General features: G+C 46.0%; 1 protein-coding gene across 2 annotated transcripts in view; it reads left to right on the top strand.

Moving 5' to 3' along the window:
* The window catches only part of CENPC (centromere protein C), a 904,489-nt gene that overhangs the window by 699,273 nt on the left and 180,665 nt on the right, over positions 1 to 24,551 (top strand). For both annotated transcript variants that reach the window (XM_069235766.1, XM_069235758.1), the window contains exon 22: positions 13,647 to 13,748. In XM_069235766.1, coding sequence (XP_069091867.1) covers positions 13,647 to 13,748 — 102 coding nt within the window. The remainder of the gene's footprint in view (positions 1 to 13,646; positions 13,749 to 24,551) is intronic.

The following is a 24,551-nucleotide window of genomic DNA, read 5'->3' as shown; positions in this document are numbered from 1 at the left end:
TAATGTGTGCTCCTTTTGAGCCTTTACATAACTGTCCTCTCCGGGTGCTCACTATCAAAAACAGCCTTCTTAGTGGCGATCACATCTGCCAGGAGAGTGAGTGAGAGCTTTATCATCGAAACAGCTGTATCTCTTGATATATCCTGATAAAGTAGTCCTCAGAACTAATTATCTGGTAGAGACTCTATCTAGCTGCAAATTCCTTACACCCACCCAAGCCTCCCGCTCTGCGGATGTATGATCATGTTTTAATGTTTTTGCCTTTCTTAAGAGCATGTCTTTTTTCTCAAACAATCAAACGTAAAACTAAAATTCTTGTTGGTTCTTCCATGACTCTGTGCTTCTGGCGTGGGAAGTTTTGGAAAAGAACTGACGTATGCACGGCGGGGTGGTGCCTATATAGAAGACCGTGACATCACAGATGGCTCCAATGACGCTGATGATGCCACGCGGAGGTAGACGACGCACACGGATCTGAACGACGGCGCGCGCAAGGTACTGCTCAGCAGACAAATTCCGGATTCGAAGCTGATGCCAGGGAATTCTAAGGTAAGGAATCTGCAGCTAGATAGAGTCTCTACCAGATAATTTGTTACCAAAGGTAAGTAACTTGTTCATTTATTGGTGTTACAGGTTTCAGTGTACAGCAGCCAATGGCTACTGACCGTGATGGTGACTACACCCTTCTTGTGCCACTCCCTTTGGGGAGAGGGACACATTCCTAAACCCTATTGGCTAATATCCTCCAAAAGAAGATGGAGGATTCTGAAGAGAAGGATTCACATTTGCTCTGGGCACACTATGGATGGTCCCAGATGGGGGTAGACACTCCTCTTGCTTGCTAATTTTCCAGTTGGACCTGCCACCAGAAAGTGGAGCTTGGTCGGGGGCGGGCATCTCCACTGGTTGGAGTACCCTGGGAGGGCATAACAAAGGCAGAAGCCTTTGAGGTTCACTGCCAAGTGTTGCTGTTTCTGCAGGGGAAGGTGTGAAGCACCTCCAACCAGAGCAAGCTTTTTCCCTAACTCCTGGGAGCACCAAGTCTCTCACTCTGTGGGGTCAGAAACTTGTCTGGTAGTGGCAGACTGGCATAGACTGTTCAGCCACACACTAGAGAGATGGGGGAACCTCAGGGGTCATCTCTAAGATGCCGTCTCTGTGCACTTCTAAATAAATCCAACACTGGCAACAGTGTGGGTTTACTGAGCTGAGAAGTTTCCTATCCCACAGGCACTTTTTTGTGGGCATGACACCTTGGGAGGGGTGCCATATTGACTTTACTTTTTCTCTACATCAACACAGACAACCTGCAATGGCAGTGTACATGTGTTTGGTGATGGGTCCCATAGGGTGGCATAATACATACTGCAGCCCTTAGAGACCCTCTCTAGCCACAGGGCCGTTGGTACCACTGGTACCTTTTACAAGAGACGTGGCTGGGTGCCAGAGGTGTGCCAATTGTGGAATCGATGGTACAGTTTAGGGAAGGAACGCAGGTGCTGGGGCCTGGTTAGCAAGATCCCAGCACACACTCAGTCAATTTAGCATCAGATATCAGGCAAAAAGTGTGGGGGGGTGACCATGCCTGAAGGGGCACATTCCTTCAGAAGAAATTAGGCCAATAGGGTTAAGACTATGCCTCGTTCCCAATAGAAGTGGGTTTAGGAAGAGTGTAGTCACCCTAAAGATGAGCAGCCCATTGGCTACCACCTGGCACCCCCGTAACGCCTCTGAATTCAGTATTTTGGTTGGTACCACTGAACCCTAGAATCAAATTCCTGTTGACTGAAGAAGATCTGACCTTTCTTATCCAGCACAGAAGTCTGAAGACACCCACTGGCTTGGCCCCAGCCCTGCTGGCCTGACTGCAACCTTCCTGTTGTTTTTGCACTATTCACCTGACCACCCCTGAGCCGCTAAGGGTGAAAGTTTGGTGCTGCGTTACGCCCCCCCTTATACTTACCTCAACTCTAGGAGATTGACCTCTGACTCCACTTTATCTGTGTATGAAGAGCGTTGGAGCTTTTCCTCCCGGACATAGAGTCTAGGATATTGGGCCTATGATTCTGATATTTCAGCCTCTTTCTTGGGTTGGTGAGTCTGACTCTTAGACTGCTGGGGCTCCTGGTCTCCTGCACCCTGCTAGTGATGCATGCATGTTGGCATCTGCGGGCTCTGCAGTGGGACCTGAAGTTCCAGTGGGTGCAGCGTCCAGGGAACCTCTCTGACATGGTCTATATCTCAGAGGGCACTATAAAAGATCTGCAGTGGTGGCTGTCAGACCAAGATTGGGTCAGCGGCATGCTCCTCTCTCTTCCCTAACCAGATATGACGGTAGTGACAGATGCAAAACTCCTGGGATAAGGAGGAGATCAGATGACTGTAGTCTCCTACGGAATCCATACTCAATATCAACCTGTTTGATCTGTGTGTGATCCAGTTGGTGTTGAAAGTCTTTCTAATGTCCGTCAAGGGAAGACCAGTGCAGACAACACCACTGCTATGTGGTATAACGCAACTAACAGGCCGAGTTGGGCTAATTTTCCCTCTGTCAAAGAGGCCCTGCTCCTCTGAACATGACTGGAAGGTCAGGGCATTTCCCTGGCGGTTCGACATCTGGTGGGCTTTTTGAACGCCATAGCGAACAAACTCAGACTGCCTAGCCAGTCACGAATGGCATCTTCAGATGGGGATGGTGCAAGATCTCTTTCGACCGTGGAAAGAGCCTTTGTTAGATCTTTTCTGCACCGCAAAGAATGTGCAATGTCAGCAGTTCTTCGTGCTTTCCAAAGCAGCTCTTGCTCGGAGACACTTTTCGTGTTGAGTGGAGCTCTGGCCTGTTGTACGCCTTTCCACCAATACCCCTCCTGCCCAGAGTTCTCAGGAAGTTCAAGAACGACCAGGCCTAAGTCATCGTTGTGGCTTCTGACGGCATAGAGAGTCTGATATCCCGAGCTATTGAGCATGTCCATCGGTCTTCCGATCAGGCTGCCCCTTCTGGAGGATCTCCTATTTCAGCAGAAAGTAAGGGTTCTCCACCCAACCTTGTAAATGCTCTCCCTTCATGCGTGGAGATTGAGCTGCACCTTTTGACAGCTTTTGACCATCGCCCAAAGTCAATAATGTTATCTTGGTAGGGTAGGATTCCTCAACCTCGATGGTGTAGACCAGCCGTTGGAAAAAAAAATGGGACTTGCTGACAGAAAAACATGCTTATCCCCCTTATCTGCACCCTTTTCCCAAGCTCTCTTGTTTATCCTTACTCTGGCCCAGTAGGGGTCTGTATGGAGCATGTTAAAGGCTTATTTACCTGCTATCCTCGCCTTTCTGGGGTTGGCAGATCAGTCCTACCTCTTCAGGTGTCCTATTGTACATAGATTTCTAAAAGGTCTCCAGCACATGTTCCCTCCAGCACCCTTAATTATGCCTCATGAAACATAACTTGGTTCTTACCTTCCTGATGTGCGATCCCTTTGAGCTGTGTCAAGACCTGCCCTCTTATGCTCCTCACCATCGAGACAGCCTTTTTGGTGGCAATTACATCTGCCTGGAGGGTCAGGGAATAGCAGGCACTCTCATCTCAGCACCTGCACATATACTTTTTTCCCCTAGACAAACCGGTCCTTCGGAGTCAAACTTCATTCCTGCCAAAGGTAGTCACCACACTCTGCATAGGCCAGTCTGTCACTTTGCCTATTTTTATGCTCTGCCTCATCCCTCTTAAGAAAGGGGAGAGACTCCACCAGGTGAACCAAAAAAGAGCTTTGTTGTTCTACCTTGCCTGCACAAAACCATCCTGGGTGGACGATCAACTGTTTGTGGGGTATGTCAGAGCCAAGAAAAGGAAGGCCTTTCAAAAACAAGCCATCTCCTGATAGATTGTACTCTGCACCAAAATCTGATACGCATTGGCCTAGAAGCAGCCCCAAGAAGGTTTGCTTACTCATTCCACTAGAGCAGAGGCTGCGACCACTGCATTTGCACATGGGATTCCAGTCCTGGACATCTGCCAGGCAATAACGTGGGCTTCACTGCACACGTTCATCAAGCACTACTCCCTGGGCAATCAGGTCTACCGAGATAGGCACTTTGCTTGTTTGGTCCTCTTTGACTTTTTGGTTTAAATCAGGATTGCAGACCCTCCTCTGGGGGTTGGTATTGCTTAGTTATCTATCCTAAGGTAAGGAATACGCTTTCCTTCAGTAATGCCTTATCTAATAGAGGCTTTCTAGCTGCAGATTCCGTACTGACCCAACCATCTTCCCTGCTCTGCGAAAAGATGTTTAGGTACAGGGCTATTCCTTTTTCAGTGCCCTAGTTCCACATACCAGTGATCAGTATTCTTCATGGTTCTCACACCTGGCGTAGAAAGTCGTGAAAAGGAACTGGTGACAGTGTGCTGGAGTGAGGCCAATATAGGCACCGAGCATGTCACTTCCGTAGCCACCAATGCCAATGTGGAGCCGAACGATGCCACCTACCAGCGATCAGGATTCCTACTCACGAAAAATTTCCAGATCCATACTATGTCTCTGTGGCTAGATAGAGTCTGTACCAGATATTGCATTACTGAAAGTAAGTAAGTTGATATTCAGTAGCGAGCCTGGTACTGGATCCAGTAACAATGTTAATTTTAGACCCTTTGCTGTGTCAGCTCACTCAAGGTCTATGTCACACCATGAAATTACTAAGACATAACTAGTGATATGCATCCAGACCATTAGCCACTGAGTCCTCCTCTATGCCAATGCTGTTAGAGGATAGAGGCATTCTTCAGCTCTGATGAGGTCCAGGTCATAACCAAAGGCCTTCTCTATACTGATGATGGCGAGGAGGTGGACAGTCTGCTTCCCACTCTTTACCAAAATGAAGGTCTGCATTCAGATTTGTAAATATCTAGTGTACTAAATACCTCACCGAGACATCTGTTTTCCCAGCCTGGTCTACCTATTGATGAAAGTGCCTCTTCTCCTGTAGACCTTTGAAGAGCAGCAGATGTAGTAGGTCTGCAATTGTCTAATCTGAAAACAAAGCCAATCTATTGACTAAATTCTAGAGTTTGGCCCAAATTCACTTGAACGTCTATTGGCCAGATAGCAGAAACCAGCCACTGGTGGCCCTGATATTTTGAAAAGACAGAAGTCTTGAAAATCTTGTGGTGCTTTCATCTACAAGTCAAGTCAATCTGAATGATTTTTCTTTTAATCTTCTGGTAGAGATTTGAAGGATTTTTTTTACTCAGCTCAATGAATGCGGTGCGCTTTGTGACCAGGTACACACGTCTTATGGAACATGGCCAGGAAGATCTTGCTGGCTGTCTTGGGGAATTACAGGACTTCACTGACCCAAATGATCCAAAAGGGACAGGAGATAGCAAATTAAGTGTTGCTTGCACACCTGAAAATCACTGACTGCGTAGTCTCTGGTTTTGGAACCAGTGCAGTGCTTTGAAGGCATGCCTGGATGTTATCAGTAGGGTTTTCAGAGGCTGGCTAAGGATCCCTTTTGGGCAAGCCGCTTAATGGGACTAGACCAGTGGTTATTACTCTGTGCTCTGAGGACTCCTAGGGTTCTGCGAGGCTTACTCAGGGGTCTGCAACTGTTTTTCAAAATTAAATAATAATAAAATGAGTACATTAACATTAATAAAGTATATTCTTTTAATGAAGCAGAATTTAAAATTGGAAAAAAAAATCTGTATTGGATTGTAAATTAACCTAAATATTTCAATCTGAGCATTTATTTTGTGTATACTAGATTTTTGTGTATTCTTTTGATGTCCAAATCCTAGAAATTGCTTGGGATGGGGGTGCCCCCCTGGATTGTAGCAATGATTCAGTAGATTACACAGAAGCCAAAAGGTTAATTACCGCTGAGATAGAGTACCAAAAAGAGTGTTACCGATATTTACTCAGAGCTACATCCTATTCCATTGTTACTTTTAACACCATGACAACTCAATTTGGACCCCGCTATATGTGAATAAGTCTTGACCCTGCTTCAATAGGTACAGTCCAGCTGGAATTGCCAGGCCAGGCCAGGTATTCCCTAAACCGGAATCCAAGAAACCTAAGACCAATTGTTTCCCTGATTGGACTCTTCAGTCGGGTGTAGCGTGGCTCTAGTGGCCCAGTGAGCAGAGGACCAACGTCTGGGCATTCCTGTCGCACTGAAATATACAAAAAAAATGATCAGTGGAATGCTTGGATTAATCTCAGCCACTGGTCCAACTACTTTGACTGCATCCCAGTCCATAGTTATCTTGTATACCTCTCTACACAACTGCACTCTACTCTGCACCATTCCACTTAACATCACTCCAGGCCACTGCTTTATCAGCCACTTCACGCTACGCTTCTCTATGCTGTACCACTCTACTCTCTATTTTTGTTTTAAATATCAACAGGAGTGTAAGCACTTGTTCCAGTATTTACCAAGGAGTCCCTCTAGTTTCTTTTGTGAGACCCTCACCAGCTATTTTCTACCACAGGTATATTATTTCTCCGGTGTACTCACAGCTAATAGCATCATCATGGGATCTCCTTCTCCTCCTAACCAAGGGTATAGTTTCCACACAAGTCCAGGAAACTATTCGGGATCTGTGAAAAAAAAATCTAAAAAAGTGCAATGAAAGTGAGAAAGTGATCTAAAAAAATACCTCTATCACTCATCTACAATCCAAATTTACTATAGCTGGAATAGGGTATGTTTAAAAACAAATATAATGTGATAGGAACAAATTAAGTGTGCTTTACATATACCAGGTCAGGTCGACATATTTCTGCCCAAAAGGGTCACAGGCTTTCTTCAGGACCAAAGAATCTATAGATCCCAAAGTGCCCAGGTATGGATTAAACCTTCCAGGACTTCAGTCTATGGCAATGACTTTGCAAGCTCTGTACTTGTGGTGCCCAACTGCTCCTTATTCAGAGAATCACCTACTTCTGTTATTTTATAGAGTGACATTTCTTAATGTTTTACATCATTGTGTTAACATCCGTGGATTCACTTGCACCGCAACGTGTATCACCAGGTAGTTACCACCACTACTCTTCACCACTCTACTCTTCACCACTCTGCTCTTCACCACTCTGCTCTTCACCATGCTACTCTTCACCACGCTACTCTTCACCACTCTACTCTACACCACTCTACTCTTCACCACTCTACTTTACACCACTCCGCTCTTCGCCACTCCACTCTACAGTACTCATGTCTAGGCCACACCAATCTACTCCTCCACTCCACGCCGCTGTAATGTGTGCCACTCTGCAGAACTGCACTATGCCACTGCACTCTATGCCAATACACTCTACACCAGTGCATTTTACTCTAACACTGAGTTCTATTCCCCAGCACTGTACACCAATCCAATCTACTCTGCACCACTGAACTCTGCCACTGCACTCTTTACCACTTCACTAAATGTCACCGCACTCTACACCACTTTACTCTAGGCCATTAAACTCTGTGCCAATCTACACAACTACACTGCAACCCACTCTACGCCACTTGACTCTACTCTGCTCCAGCCCACTCTGCTCCAGCCCACTCAATTCCACTGCATTTTATGCCACTCTACTTTGACCCACTGCACTCTACGTCCATGCATTCCACACAACTGCACTCTGTGCCACTGCACTCTACTCTGCATCGCTGTACTCTATTCCGCTCTACTGTACACCACTGGACTCTGACACTACTCTGCAACACTGCACTCTCCGCCACTGAACTCTGCGTCACTCTACTCTGCACTTCTCCACTCTGTGCCATTACACAATATGCCACTGTACTCTACAGCACTATACTCTACACTACACCACTCTTTGCTACTCTGTGTATGAAAGTGGGATCTTTCTGAAATAGTTACACTCACCTTTTGCCTGTTGTCGGTGTGTTTTGACTGTAGGACACGGAGATCCTCCTAACCAGGACCCCAGTGTCAGTGTTCACTCCCCTAAATGTGGTTTGTAAGCAAATCTTTCACCCCCCCAATTGGCATACTTGTGTACCCCTGTAAGTCCCTAATATATAGAACTTGGGTACCCAGGGCATTGATACATCAGGGGACCCCCCCACCCATGGGCTGCACCATGTATTATGTCACCCATGGTAGCCCAGGCAGGCTTTGACTACAGTCCTGCCATTGCAGGCTGTGTGAAATGGTGCATGCATCTTTCACCCCAGAATAAGCTTTACCTTATATCCTGGTCACTGCACTCTGACCTTATAAGTCAACCCTAAGTTAGGCTCTTCAGCCCAAAGGCAGGATATATTGTTCTAAGTGTGAAAGGTACCCCTGAATGTACAGAGGCACCACTACAAACCCCAGACTCCATTTCCTGGACGTTGTAAGTGCAGGGAGGCCATTTTCAGGTATGTAATGGACACTGGTCAACATAAGATGTCCAACTACATTTCGTCTTCACCAAACCTGGTCATGTGTGTTATCAAGCATGTTGGAATCATGCAACTACACCGATTCCAGAGTTAGTTGCACTATACCATGTACTTTTGGGGGTTCCTTAAAGTATCTACCATGTCTGCCTGTGCAGCCTTGCAGGGTCGGCATGCAAGCCAGTGCTGCTGCCAACCCCAGACACTGTTCTGCCCCCCTGCTGCTGAGCTTAACTCGAGCAGAGGAAGGCAGAACAAAATATTTCCTGTAGAGGAGAAGTGTTACCACCTCTCCTTTAGACATAGGTGTCTCTGAGCTTGAGTGGGGGTGCTGCTGAGCGCCACCAGGCTGCTTTGAAGGGCACATTTGGTGCCCTTCTGGCCAAACCGGTTTCCTCCAGTGCAGGGGCTCCCACTCTGGTGTGAAAACATCCAAAGGGCAGCGGGGGTGACCACCCCTCTGTCAAGCTCCTTCCCTAGGGAGGTTCCCAGAGCTCTGCCAGTTGGCCGCATGATTCTGCCATCTTGGAAATAAGATGAGTAGAGGCCCCCGGGAGCATCTGACTGGTTAGTACAGCAAGCAGAGTTGCCTTCCTGATCCCCTCGTCTCCCCATGAGTGGGTCACTTCAGACGTCGTCCAACCCCTTCCTGGGTTACTTAAGGGCTCCCCTGAGGGTGGGGCCCTGGATTCGTCTGCAAGATTCTTTTTCAAGACACTTCTGCAACATGGACACCGGATTCTGCTCCTGGACTTCGCTGAGACCCAAGGTAAGACTGCAACTGGTAGGAGGGCTTCTACTGCAGCTTTGTCCCGGGGTATGGCAAAGACACTGCAACTTCCATGGCTGTGCATCTTCCAGAGTCACAAGGACCCTGCCTGCACTAAAGACATCCAGAAGGAATCTCCCTTGGAGTGAAGAAGTCACTTTACTGAACCGCAGGCACTTCAACATCAATGACTGTTTTGTGAATCCTACTGTCTCATGGACTCTTCAAGGATCTGCAACACAGGTGGTGCTTCTGTGGCTCTCAGAGGTATGATCTGCCTTCTTTGCAACTGGGAAGTTGGTGGTAACTCGTTGGAGCTGCTGGAACTGGACCCTTGTGCACTGCGTCTGTTTGTAATTGCTATCCATCTTTGTGCTGCTGAGGCCTCCCTGTGCCTCCTGCCAGTAGGTCCTCCCGGGGTCTCCATTGATTCCTGCTTTCTCTCCTTCTTGCTGAGGACTGGCCTTGACTTACCTGTAAAGGTTGAGTCCCTTGGACCTTGTTTGTCCCCAGTTCCGCAACTCTACGTGCAACACTTAACTTGCATTTGCCAAGGGTTGTTGATGGTCCTGCAGACCACTGACCCCCCCACCCTCCACCCCCAAGGCAATTCGACAACCAGCGTGGGACAGCTTGTGCATGACTCCTGGAATCCCACCGCAACTGTCCAAAATGCCCACAAAAAGGGTGACTGGGTGGTCTGGACTCTGTCCCCTCTTTTCACAGGTACTCCTTCTCTGGAATCCATGCCTGGGGTCCATCGACGTGGTCCATGGGTCACGACAGCAGCTGGACAACCAAGGTCCCCATTGACTTCAATAGGATGTTTTGACACAAGCTCACCCCTATGCACCTGGGCTCCCTGGTGTAGGCACTCTACTTCTCTGGGTATCAACGGGTGGGAGCACTCGCAAACCTTCCTTCTTCCAGCGAGTTTCATCAGTGTCCTCTGGTAAAGGTCCTGAAATACGAAAACTCTAACTGCGACTTCCCCACGTTATCCTATAGACACCTGACCCGGGGTAACATCTCTGCACACAGGCATCTGGGGAATCCTTGCTACTTACCTCTGGTGTTTTAGTAATTCACCCATACCCTAAGATCCTTGGGTGTTAGTATTGGTTAGTTGTGCCTTTCTCATCCTATTTTTTTTAGTGTATTGTTTGGCTCCCATAGAGGCCCGTGTTATTTTATGCATTTACTTACCTGTTTCTAACTATATTTTTGTATGGATACATCTCCGGTTCGGAGATATACCAAAGTTAGTTTAGTCCCTGTGTTTTAATAAGCAATACATTATTTTTCTAACACTGATGTGGTTCTTTCTTGTGTGTAAATCACTGACTAAATTTTTGGTATTGCAACTGCTTTACACCTTCTCCGATAAGCCTTATCTGCTCCCCAATCCCACCCTACGAGAGCTTTGGTTATGTGGAACCACTAACACTATCACTGAGGGTTGCTTGGACTCAGTGTAGGGTGCCTCACCTATAAGTGTACAGCATCTGCTGAGACCGCCTTCTATACTCTGCACCTCTCTATGCCACTGCACTCTATGCCACTCGATTCTGCTCTGCGCTTCTCGACTACTCTGCGCTACTGCCCTCTGCATCACTCCACTGTACACCACTCCACTGCACCACTGTATTCCATTGCACTATGCGCCACTCCACTCTGCACCTTTGCGCTCTACTGTGCACCACACCTCTCTATACCACTGCATTCTATGACACTGCGTTGTATGAGGCTGAAATTAATGCCACTGCACTGTAAGCCACTGTACTCTGCAACACTGCGCCAGTGCACTCTACTCAAGCCGCTCTACTCAAAGCCACTCCAGTGTATGCCACTCTACACGACCTGTGTACTACTCCACTACACAACACTGTTTGCCTCTCCACTCTACAGCACCCGACTCCACTCTTCACCATTCCACATGTCTCTCCTTTATGCCACTAACTTTTAGCCATGGTGAACAGCAGCCACACTAGTGTACAACCTGGCTAAAACACATTGGCAAAGCCAATAGCTCCTGCATGGGCGAGACCTATTGGCTTTGCCAGTGCTTGTTCGGCCTTGTCGCCCAGTCAGACATCATCACTGAGCAAAGCAGAACATACATACCAGCCTGAGAATTGCGTTTTAACTTGAGTCGTGTTCTGATGCTTGCATTAACCGAGGATGCTCTGTGGAAACATGCTCCCAGGGAACGGGCAGTTTATAGCACCAATGGAGTCTGGACACCTCTGCTGCGTGGAGTGTGTGACTTCCTCAACTGCAAAAGGCAACACGAGCCTTACTTGGAATGGTGCTACATTACTCGGCTGGGTGTTTGAATCCCCCTACCCTCTCTTTCCTAAAAACAGCAAAGGATACTTATGGAGGGCTCCCTCCCAGTTCATCTTGGGAAATACCCAAGTCTTTCTCATCTCATTTGTCAGCCATTTTGGGGAATATATGACAAAATTAGCACAAGGGTGGAGGAGGATTGGGATCAAAGAATGGCTCAACAACAGCAAAATTCCTGTTCTTGCAAGGCATTTCTTGTTTGTCTTACTTGGTGGAGAACTCTGCTCTGACATCAAAGCTCGCAGTGGCTGCTACGGAATTCTCCACCTACTTGGCAGATGCTGAGAAATCTGGTCTGTTGGCAGAAATACATCGGCAACATAATAAATGGAAAGGGAAACATTATCTGTATGATTGTAGGCATAGTTTTATGAAAATGATCTTTAAAGGTTGTAAATACCTTTGGAAGTACATACTGTAATTAATAAATGTTATTTGAAAATGCTGCAGCATTCTGTACAAACAAACATTCATTGTTATTCTAAGGGGTGTGTATTGTGGGGGTTTAAAGCTATGGGTGTCCTTATTTGTGATGCCATTCTTAGTTGTACATGCAGCCACATTTCACGGAAATCCATGAGAGGTAGAGTATGTACTGCTGAAGCAGCCCCTGCCATCTTAGACAGCTTTCATGCTGATGGAGGGCCTCCTTTTTCTGTTGCAGAAATGGCGTTTCTGTTGTAGGGTAGCTGATTTGCCATTTAGGTGTAATCAGTGCCACCCAGTATTGAGGCAGGCAATGGCATACAATTTTTTTGCTATCTGTTGCCTTCCACCTGTGACTAAGGTATTAAACGTTTTTGTAGCTCATATAGAAATACTTATATTGGTGGATTAGCCCTCGTGTTTTTCTATTGTTAAACCAATCTGATCTTTGGCTTTGCTCTGCTAAGTCTAGAAACCAAGGGGCTAACTATATCATTGTGTGCATGTACTATAGACTGTGCAAAATAGCCCACTGGAACTGAATGTTATAGTTTCATAAAGTTAACAGGGATGAGCCAAAGAACTTAGTTGGCAGCTTGAAATTTCCCAGCACTCATGGAAAGGCAAGGAAAAATGCTATTTCTTTAGGGTGGAAACATGTCATGGTGTCAGAGAGCCTGCACATATTTTCTTCAGCAGTGAGATCACAGAGAGGTCTTGTTAAAGATTAAATATGTAGGCTTCGTATGTAAATTATCTATTTGCAAAGTAACGTAGCTTATCCACAATGTCTGGCTTTTACACGCTTTGCAAGCCCTTTGGTGCTCCTTTGTGTACCCTATTCATGTGAATTCGAGTGCCTTCTATCTAGTTCAGTGATGTCACTAGGCTTTGCTTATAGGCATTGACCATGGCCCTTCAGTTTTCTGTAGGGTATCCCGATCTGGTTGTTTCTTTCAGGATCTAGCTCTTATTGCTTTTCCTGGAGTACTATGTTTTGTTCAGGAATCATAGACCATCTTCTAAGCTGATCTTGTTCTATGAAATGCTCATCTATTGCCCCATCAATGAACTCGCATCAAACTCAAAATTCTCTTTGCAAATGTCCATTTGGCCCTGTTTTAGTTTGAAACAAGCCACTCCAATGTCGTCTTTTTACTACTAAAGGATGTCGTCAGGAATCCACTGCTCACAATTTTTGCCTTACAGGGCCTTCCCCCGTAGAGATCAGATTTACTCCTAGCATAATTGTAATCACATGATTTCTCGTAACACCAAATAGCTTTTATCACCTGCCTGCCCCTTCTAGTTTTTGCCATATTGATTCTGATAGCATTCTGTTTGAGAAGAACTGCAGCAAAAGTAAATTGATCACAATCTAGTTGGCCAAACACGAGCCCGGAGGAATGGATGAATGGAGTTAGCATGTTAAGGTTAGTGCAGAAATACATACCAGTATAAGGAGTCGAGATGCCACTGGTGTATCTTTACACAAATACAATTTAGGATTTTCATTGTTACAAGGTAAATGTACATTTTCTGATTGTTTTTAATCGAGCTACACACAGTCATTTAGTTTTGTCAAACAACATTGATGATTGGACTGTGTGTGACATAAGAAGTTTACCTCTGTATATTATATTAATTTTGGCCCTCTAAGTGTTTAACAAGACAAGTTCATTTACGGTTTTACTCTATCTTGCAGGAGGTTTCGTGGTTGATGGTATAATCTCTCCAGATCAAAACGTGATTGGTCATCGCAGAGTTAAAGCAATAACAAAAATACCCAAAGGGAGTCCAAAACAAGGTACTTTGCTGCTTAAAATAAGTGCAGTTGTGGTAAAAAAAAAAAACTTGAAAAAACAATGTTTTGTTTCTCCTGTTCCTCGACTGATACTTTGTCTGGCTTCTTTTTCACACTGATTTTGGTACTCAAGGGATGAAAATCTATCATTGAGCTATACCAGGGACCCCACCTGTCAGGAGGTCCTTGTGTTTCTAAACTTGAGTTTCTTGCTTTTTCGAATCATCAGGTAACAGCCCTCCATAAATTGGAATCTGCTTGCTTTAGGCACACTATATAAATATTTGGTCTTTTCATATAGTAGTCTTAGAAATGCTTATCCACTGTTGCGGAGAACCCTGAAACCTTTGAACATTTTAAAACTTTCTTTAAATTATGATAACAGTAAAAACTGTACATAGAAGCACACAGCAAGAGTCTTAAACTATAGAGGCAGCATCTGTAAATACTCCTTTAAAGGAGGGTCCCAGCATGCAGGACACCAACTAATTCTTTTCAGTGCTGATTATCATCATGCACATTATACTACAGGATAAGAATTTTTAGTTATATGGCCCTCATTACATGTTTGTAGGAATAGAATGAGGTATTTACCACACGCAGTAAATACTGTTACCCTAGGGTGAGGTATTAACCACATTTCAAAGTTTTCAGTGGAACACAAGGTGCCCAATGCACATCCTATTCTTAGCACATCAAATACATCATGTTTTGTCTTTTTTCCTAGTTTTTTCACCGATAAACTTTAATAAGTTTCACCAGCTGGAATTTATCAGGGGAAACTGCGAGGGTGTGATAATTATCAAAAAACTCATCATTCTGATATAAGCAAGTTTGCACAGGGATCGGAATTTAGTCCTGAACTCTTAATGAGGGCCTATGAAGGATGTAGAGGCAAGGATTATCTTTAACGACTTTCTTCATTTCTGTACAGCATCATTAACAATATGCAAACCGTATAATGCTCCTGCACAAAACCATTTAACTTGTGTTCCATGAGAACCAGTCACAACACTGAACAGTCCATAATCGCAGAATCTACCATTTTAACAGCCTCTTTCTTTGCATCAGACTAAGTCAACTCCTTCTCTCCTATGTTTCTGTGCAAAAAAACGAAAATCTCCGCATTGGTAGGTAAACGCTTAGTAGTAAATGTAGGAAGGACACTGGGGAGTGGCTGAAAAATAGAGAATACTTACTAAATGGAAGGGGTTTGTGGAACTCTAAAGGTAAATTTAGGAAGGGACATTTTAATACAGACAACCACAAAAGAGTACGAATATCTCAAACTATACGTCTAAAACTGATACAACCCTAAATGTTATAAAACTGGTGTCTGTGTGCTCCACCAGAGCCTTCGACTGAGTCCAGCACCACACATGTCCCTCACAGGTACTACATCACACTACCAAAGAAAACAGTTAAGGCAGAAAAATAAAATAATACCCTATGTGAAAAAATGTAGGAAAGTACCATCTTTCTTGGTTTGGTTCCCCCCGTTTTCTGCCTCATGTCAGCGTGTTTGACTTTGTTCACTCAAATCCTGCTAACCAGGACCCCAGTGATTATGCCCTCGCTCCAAAAACTCTGTATTTCATCCCACAATTGGCACACTGGTGCCCCATTATAAGTCCCAAGTATATGGTACCTAGGTACCCAGGACATTGGGGTTCCAGGGGGTCCCTATGAGGTGCAGCATATATTTTGCCACCCATAGGGAGTCCAAGCAAAGGGTTCTTCAGGAATGCCATTGCCGCCTGAGTGAAAAGATGCACGCGCCCTTTCACTGCCACCTTTCACTGTACCAGGTCACTTATAAGTCCCCCCGCATGGCAGGCCTTCCAGCTCAGAGGGCAGGGCGCAAAGTACCTCTGTATGAGGGCACCCCTGCGCTAGCAGAGGTGCCCCCGCGAACTCCAGGCCCATTTTCCCAGACTTCGTGAGTACGGGTTGCCATTTTACGTGTGTACTGGACATAGGTCAGTACCTGTGTCCAGATAAATAATAGTAACTCCGAGCATTGGCATGTTTGGTATCAAACATGTTGGAATCATGCCCCTTAAAGGACCCCCAGTACTGCCATTACAGCCTTTTGAGCGTTTCCAGGCAGCCCAAGCTGCTGCCACCTCCCAGACAGGTTTCTGCCCTCCTGCTGCTTGAGAAGCTCAAGCTCATGAAGGCAGAACAAAGGATTTTCTTTGGGAGAGGGGTGTTACCCACTACCTTTGGAAATAGGTGTTACAGACTTTGGAGGGGAGCTTCCCCATGCCACTGGCAATGCTTTGAAAGGCACATTTGGTGCCCTCCTTGCATAAACCAGTCTACACTGGTTCAGGGACCCCCAGTCACTGCTCTGGTGCAAAACTGGACAAAGGAAAGGGGAGTGACTACTCCTGTGCCCATCACCACCGCACGGGTGGTGCTCAGAGCTCCCTCAGAGGGTCCCAGGGTTTTGAAATCTTGGATTCAAGGTTGGCAGGGACCCCTGGGAACGTCTGAGTGGCCAGTGCCAGCAGGTGATATCAGAGCCCCCTCCTGATAGGTGGTCACCCAGCTAGTTGACCAGTCCCCCCTTTCATGCCTGTTTAGGGTCTCTCAATTGGGTGGCTCCTCAGATTCGGATTGCAGGACTCCAGCAGGATTCCTCTGCAACCTCCACTTCAACTTCTGACAGAGGAAACTGCATCTGGACACTCCAGGACTCGCCAAGCTGCAACAAAGCAACAAGACGCCTCCTGCAACTTGTATCCACGGTTCCTTTCAGCAACTGCAACATTTTCCCGGTTGTGCATCTTCTGAGGACAGACCATCTTCAGCCTGCATCAGAAGGAAGAAGGAATCTCCCTTGGAGTGAAGGAGTCACTCCCCTGCTTCTGCAGGCAACAATTGCAACGACGACCGGCTGCGTGGATCCCCTGTCCTGCTGAGCTGCGTGGATCCTGCATCACGGGTGGTGGACTGAAGTGGCACCAGCGGTCCTCTCTTCCAGCTGTCCAACTTGGGTGGAGGTGAGCCTTTGCCTGACCACACAGGACAAGTACCCCAGTGCACTGTGTCCTTTACAGCTGCCAAGGCTTGTTGGCATCTTTTCCACGAGATCTTCAGGCATCTTGAACCTCCAGCCCCCATCCTGCGACGCACAGCTCCCTGAGTGGTTCTCCGGCAACGAGGGAGCCTTTTTTGTAGTCTTTTTCGTAGTGCTGCATGGGCCTCCTCCTCGACTTTCCTGTCCCTGTCCTGTGGGACTCCTGTGGGTGCTGCCTGGGCTTCTGTGGGCTCTCCACTTTCCGCTAGCTCCGAGTTTTGCATGTGTGCCAAGGCTTATTGGCTGAATCCAAAGACGCAAACCCGACTGCAATCCTCCTTCCGGCGTGGGACATCACCTGCATCCTCCAGGAACTTGTCTTCATCTTCTTGGGTGCAGTGCTGACTCTCCTTCACTGTCGACTCACCTCTTGCACTTCAGTCTGGTGGGTAGGGGTTCCTTCCCTTCTGGATCCTGCTGTTCTTCTTGGACTTGGTCCCCTTCTTCCTCAGGTCCTCCTGTCCAGGAATCCACTGTTTGTGTCTTGCCGTCTCTTCTGGGTTTTGCATTATTTTTTTTTCTCTTGCAAGTGAGTGTTCTGGGAAATTTACAGTAATTTACTCCTGCTTTTCTGGTCCCTGGGGTGGGTTGTGGTACTTACCTTTCCTAGTACTCCTAGCCCCCCTCTACACACTACACTGACCTAGGTGGGGGACTGGCTCTCGCATTCCACTTTTTTAATATATGGTTTGTGCTCCCCCTAGGGCTACTTATCTCTATTGTGATTTTGACTAATTTCACTGTTTTCTAACTGTTTGTATGCCTATTTCTTTATACTAGTATATTTAATTTGTGTATTACTTACCTCCTAAGGGAGTATAGCCTCTATGGTATTTTTGGTATTTGTGTCACCAAAATAAAGTATCTATATTTTTGTAATACTGAGTGTTTTCTTTCATATGTGTAAGTACTGTGTGCCTACAGTGGTATTGCATGAGCTTTGCATGTCTCCTAGATAAGCCTTGGCTGATCATCCACAGCTACCTGTAGACAGCCTGGCATCTAGTCACGGACTACACTACACTAATAAGGGATACCTGGACCTGGTATAAGGTGTAAGTAGCTTAGGTACCCACCACACACCAGGCCACCCTCCTACAAACTAATGTTAAAATAATGAGATTATTTTGATATAGTATATGTGTATGTATTAGTGGTAAAATGTACATTGAATTATTTTACGTTAAAAATTAATAATTAACTTACCCCATAGAAATCAATGAAACATAAACTGTTAAAAAATACATGAAAATATACCATAATGTATTACATACTAGATTAAAATGTCAATGAGGGTGTCAATATTTAAAATTGTTAAAAATGATTTGCAAATTGAATTAAGATAATAAAAATAATAATTTAATACACTTTTAATTTGAGTTAATTTTCTATAGCATTTTATTTTACTAATAAATTCTAGGTTAATTAACATGTATATTAAAGATCAAAAATATTCAATATATTTTTAAAGAATAATTAATTAATGAACTTTAATAATTGTTTCTACCTTCCCATAAGGAGATCTCTACGACTGTGTAATTCAACTGCACTTACTTGTTAAAGTTTCTTTCAGTACATTTACCCTCATAACTCCTGTTGTAAGAGGCCCCATCCTGTGATTTGGTGAGACATGGCATCAGTGAAATGCCACAAGAAGTCTGTATTATTAAACAAACCAGCACTATTTATTAATATGAAATGCGTCCCAACATCCATTTTTGACTTGAGGATGCATTTTGCGATAGAAAAGCTCTGAATTGCGCATGACGCAAAAAATAAATAAATAAATAGCCATTCGCCTTCTGTTCGTTTCTGTTCCTAATATGCCAGTCTTCATTGCATGACCTGGCATAATAGCCTTCATTCTCATAACATTTGTAACACAAAAGGCCACATTACATTGGCATAATTACATTTCCCTCATGCTTAATGGAGACATTTAAGTCTGCACCTAGGTGTAAATCTGCAGTTGGAAATAGTGAATAGGAAAAAAAATTAAAGTTAACATCTAGGGGTAGTAGTAACTATACATGTTTAAATTTGCCTTTGTGACTTCGGTTGCACATTGTGCACCTCTTGAACATCCTCTTGCACGACAGTCCTGGTTACTTCTGCTTCTGCTCTGACCCTAGCAAATAGACAAAACATATGTCAAATATAAACATTTTGATGGATACTTTTAACTATAGATTCCTCAACTTGTTGAATACCACATGGTGCCAGACTTGATCCGTAGATTTTTGTCAGTATATTTTCTTGCACTCTGGTAGGGGGAATCAAGTGGCTCCATGTCGGGTCCGTCTTGATCCTGAATTGATGTCGGGTAATGTTATAACTGCCACCTACGCATCTCAATGTCAGTTTCTTTCTTTGATCACTTTCCAGTGTGGATTTGGCATCCTGACAGTTATTTTCCAAAATGTCTTCAGTGTGCCAGGGGCATGCCTCCCTTTAAAACGTCGGTCTTGATCCTGAGAGAAGTCACTGTGCAACTCAAGTCTAATAGCAGTTTAAAAAAGAATGGAATACAAAAAGACAAAATGCGGCTCTCCGCTTTACAGCCTGTAGTTGTGGATATCAAGATACCTTCAAATATTGGTCTCCCACTTCAGAACCGGTCCTTGCGGTAGTCCAGATACAGGCAGAGTTCCCGGGGCCACCGGCAACACCGCAACAGATTCAAGTCTTCAAGGTGGCTATCTTGCACATCTTTTCTACCCTTTTGGATCCTTCTCACGTGCCACCAAGCCCCAACGATCTGAGGAGGCCTCTGTCAAGTTACCACTGGCAGATCCGTCCCCAACGCTAGCTGCACTCCTGTTTGGGTGTATGCTCCAAGTCTGGGGCCAGTGCTTACTCCAACACCCCAAATGGTGGTGCGACCTGTGCTAGAACACTGCTCGCTGATACCACCAACACCGCATGAAGATCCCATAGTCCTGGCCATCTCTGAAGTAAATGCACCATTACATTTTTAGACTTGGCACTCACCTTGACTACTTGTTCAACCCAACTCTGATCCTGATATACTTCCATTATACTATAGAATGCCAGACCCAAAGCCTCAAGATGATGATGGCAAAGACATTTCACAACTATATAATGGAGAAAAAGTATTTCTAGACCTCCAAGAGGCCATCAGACTATATACCTCTCCTGACATTGGCGTCATCTCTCCACCTGCACCCTCTACAGAGGAATCTTGCTTGTTTGCAAAGGTGATAAGAAGGCCGGCAGAGGTACCTAACCTCCAGCTTCCCTCGGTGGAGTTAAAAGCCAATATACTCACAGCTACTGCAGCCAGGGCAGACTTCTCCAGAACCACCACTACTTTTTAATGCAGCATTGACAGACATACTTTTTGGCACCTGGGCAAAGCCAGAGTCCTGCCCTTCTGTCAACTGCCAAATAGCCAGGAGAGACATACCAACTCCAAGGGACCCATCTGTCCTCCTGGGGCACCAGACAGTGAAATCGCAGATGTGGGTGCAGCAGTGGAATGCTAAGTTCCAGTAGACTCAGCATCAGGCCTTCCTCTTGGATTCCATTCAGATCTTGTGGGAGACTGGCCATAATCTTCTATGATGGCACACGCGAGCCACCCTGGCCTGCGGCAGGCATCTCTCTCTTCCCCCACCCAGACATGATGGTTGTGACTGATACATCACTGTTGGGTTGTGGACATGATAATCTAAGAGTGGTAGAGATCAGCTACTCATGGTCCTCGGCAGGGAGCCAGTTCAGCATAAGATATCTGGAGTTTTGGGCAATTCTTCTGGGCCTGAAAGCGTTCCTAATAGCACAGGTCCTCATGGATACTATGACCACCATGTGGTTCTGGAACAGGCAGTTTGGACAGGATCTTGTGCCAGCAGGCCCTGGTTCTCCACAGGTGGCAGAATCAGTTAAACATATTTCTGGTCATCTGGCAGGGCCCCAAAATACCACACCAGTCATGCTGGGCAGGCATCGGCTGGCAACTTGAGAGTAGCATCTCCATCCCGATTTTCCGACGGTCATCTGCAAACAATGGTGCATGTCCTGGTTTGATCTTGCAACAATGTAGAATGTGCATTATCACAAGTACTGTGGGTGCACTGGAGTTTGCTTCAGAAAATCACTAGGAGATGAATTCTGTCATGGTGCTCCCATACACATTAGAACAACTATCTCTCCTGCCTCAAGCTCTGAGTAAAATCAGGAATGATCAGCCCAAGTCAACTTAATTGCCCCGGACTGGATAAAGAGAGTATGGTGCACAGAAGTTCTGAACCTAAATATTTGCCCTTTAGATCTGGCTACCCTTTCAAGAGAACCTTCTGTCTAAGCAACAGGAGGGGCTCATGCACCAAAATCTACACAACCTATACCTCCCTTTGTGCAGACTGAGCAGCAACAGCAGAATACTTTTGGGATGCCACTTGAAGTGGTATATGCCATTCTTGTATACAAAGTTGATCTACACTCTGGGCTGGCAGACGTTTGCGGCGTGGTGTGTTGGCTGTCATTATAATCCTCTACACGCCAAACCATAGGAAGTTAAGAATGTTTTGTCTGACCTTTCGACTATTTTTGTTACCTCTCTCTTGAAGTCACCTGTTGTGATGTTTTTTCAAAGGACTGATTCTCGTTTTCCCAAATCTAATTTTGTGCTACATTGAAACTTGAGCCTCACAGCTGCTCCTTATTAGTCCTGCTGCTCAGTATTCTTTCTTACAGCAATAACATTTACGCTGCATAAGTGAACTACCTACACAACTCTTTTTGGACAAATTGGTGTAGAGGACTTGGGAAATGTTGTACCACCTTCCATCATCAGTCAATCAAGCAATTGTCAGCTTTTTTACTCCACTTCACCTTCCAGAAGAAGAGAGACTCATTTATCTCTGCCCGAAGAGGCATTTGAGCTTCTACTTTAACCACAAAAAGACCCTTGTGTGAGTGATCAGCTTTTTGTGGAGCCTTCTGGAGTTTGAGAAAGGGAAGGAGATGCACCAAGAAACAACCTTTAGAAGGCATGCTGCCCATTCCACAAGACTTATGGTCACTTTCATGGAATTAGTAAAGGAGAGGGGTGAAGAGGACCAGTTTTTTCATATGTAACTGCTATTGAAGTGTTTGTGCACACAGTCATGAAACATCACTGCCTTGTTATATCTGATACAGACTTCTAATTGCAGATGCCTTACCGTTTGAGTTTCCCCCAGACTGGATTCAGAGAATTTTCTCTGTGCGCTGTTAGTTGGCCTTGATCGGCTCCACATCAGTCTTCGTCGGCATCTGCGCCAGATGAAAGTTTGTGGGTCTTATATAGGAACCACCCTGGCGTGCCTGTATAATTCAGTTTTTGATGGCACAACCAGCACCAATGCGAAGAGAGCTACCACTCACTCATGTTTGGCTGGGCTTTTTCGAGTTTCCGTTGAGGTTTTGTTGAGTTGTATATCTCGTTGTGCGTCGAGGATGTCATCTAGAAAGATCGGGTTCAATCCCTGCGATCCTGTCACAGGTTGATGTCGGTGACAGAGCCGCACCTCATGTGCTTTTGGAGCACGATCACTACCCAAAGTCATGCTCTGCATAAGTTGAGGTCCCGGTCGATAGAAAGTCCCGAGGCTGGTTGTGGAGTCCCCCTTTGTTGTCATCCCTCTCCAAGTCGGGACGATCGAGTAACTCGAAACACAAGAAGAAGTCTGAGAAAGAGAAACGTTCTTCGACCTTACCCCGTACATTGGCTGACAAAACAAGGGGGTGCCGCTGTTCTAGGCCTGCGTCTGGGCCGACTCCATACCTCCCTGAGCTGCAGCGACCCTTACCCAGCTAAAAGTTGTTGGGCAGTTCAACACAGATGGAACACCTTTGGGGCCTGCCGAGTTGGAAGGTGCCCCTTCCTCTTCCGCACTGGCGGCTTCAGCCTGGGTTCTGAGGGGCACCTGTGGATCCATGCCTGGATCTGTAATGGCATCAGTCACTCCATCTTGACCTTCCCCGATGCTGATGCTCCCAGCGTCGACCATGCCCCCAGGCGTCGCCATCACCATTGCCATTGCTGACTCAACATGGAGCCGGATGAGTGTCAGACAGTGCCAGTCCTGGAGCCAACGGGAGCCATACCTCCTATGTCAGATCCTGACCTGGTTTCTTATGGGCTACGGTACAGTGAAGAATGTGAGGGGTTGATGGACGCTTTAGTATACCAGCTCCAGGACCCTTTGGACTGGTATGTGGACTGCTTTCTCCTTCGACCGTGGCTACGAGGTGGGTACTTCATTCTCAGTGGTGGTACGAAGAGCAGCTGAGCTCCTGGACCTTGAGCTGCTTTTGTTGGCATTCAGGACTAACCTCCTGACATTGGTGCTTCAGCCTGGACCTTCATCCTCCACACCCCTGCTCCCCTTCAATGAAGTCCTTACAGATTTCCTACTGGGTACCTGGTCCAAACCCAGCACAGGGGCTCCTGTGCCCTTCGCAGGGCAGCCTGAATTTCCTCACGCAACATCCCACACCTTAGAGGTTGGTTATCTAAGCCTCCGCTTCCCACGGTGTCTGACATTGTAGTCCGTGAACACCACATGCCTTTTGGGCCGTTATTCCCCACACACTGGGATATGGTTGCGCAAGTACAGCCACAGGTCCTGGAGGAGGCCTGGGCGGTACTCTTCCAAGCAATTGCTGATGGGAGAGATGCAGCAAAGTTCACAGTCTGGTGTGGACTGAACACAACCAGCCCAGTAGGCATAGTAGTTGCATCAACATTCTCAAATGGGTTTCAGAACCCATCACAGTACAGAATCGGCACTCCTTACTGTAACTGAATCTGCTCGGCAACTTCTAGATCAAGGTGGTCATGCTGCTATTATCCTCCTTGATCTTAGTGCAGCATTTGACACTGTCGGTCATACTCTTCTCCTTGATAGACTTTCCAAGATAGGGTTAGGAGGTCCAGCCCTTGCCTGGCTCTCCTCCTTCCTCACGGGAAGATCCTTTCAAGTTTTGGATCGCTCTTTTTTGTCTGACGTCAGGTCTCTATCTTGTGGAGTCCCGCAGGGTTCATCTTTAAGCCCCACCTTGTTTAACATCTATCTGTCATCCTTGGCCACAGTAGTCGCTCCTTATAACCTCTCTATGGTCACTTATGCTGATGACACGCAATTGGTGGTTTCCCTCTCTAGTAGTAGGGACTCCCCCTCTGCCAACCTGGCAGACTGCATGAAAGATATTGGGGACTGGATGACCCTGTTGAAACTGAAATTTAATGACAGCAAATCAGAGGTAATGATTATAGGTAATGGCACCCCTACCGCCCCTCTGGCTATGTACTCTGAGGCTTTTAACAGCCTGCCTCCTCCAATAACACAAGTAAAAAGCCTCGGCTTTCTGCTTGACCCAAGCTTAACTATGGAGCCACAGGCTAAAAGAATTTCCTCGATCTGCTTCGGCTTAATTAGAAGTGTCAGGAAGATTCTTGGACTTCTGCCATTCGCTGCCAGAAGAATTCTTGTACAAGCCCTAGTTTTCTCCCGCCTGGACTACGGGAACTCTCTATATCTTAGTTCTCCAGATTATGTAATAAAGAGAATGCAGGTTACGCAGAACGCGGCAGCTAGACATCTCATGAATACCCCAAGGCATCTTTCCGCTAAACCAGCACTTGCAGCTCTTCTTTGGCTCCCGATTAAGCAGCGCATTCAGTTTAAAGCTCTGTGTCTTGTTCACAGAGC

The sequence above is a fragment of the Pleurodeles waltl genome, chromosome 1_2 (genome assembly GCF_031143425.1).
Source record: "Pleurodeles waltl isolate 20211129_DDA chromosome 1_2, aPleWal1.hap1.20221129, whole genome shotgun sequence".
In the NCBI taxonomy this organism is placed as follows: domain Eukaryota; kingdom Metazoa; phylum Chordata; class Amphibia; order Caudata; family Salamandridae; genus Pleurodeles; species Pleurodeles waltl.
This window is presented reverse-complemented; position numbering and strand designations above follow the sequence as displayed.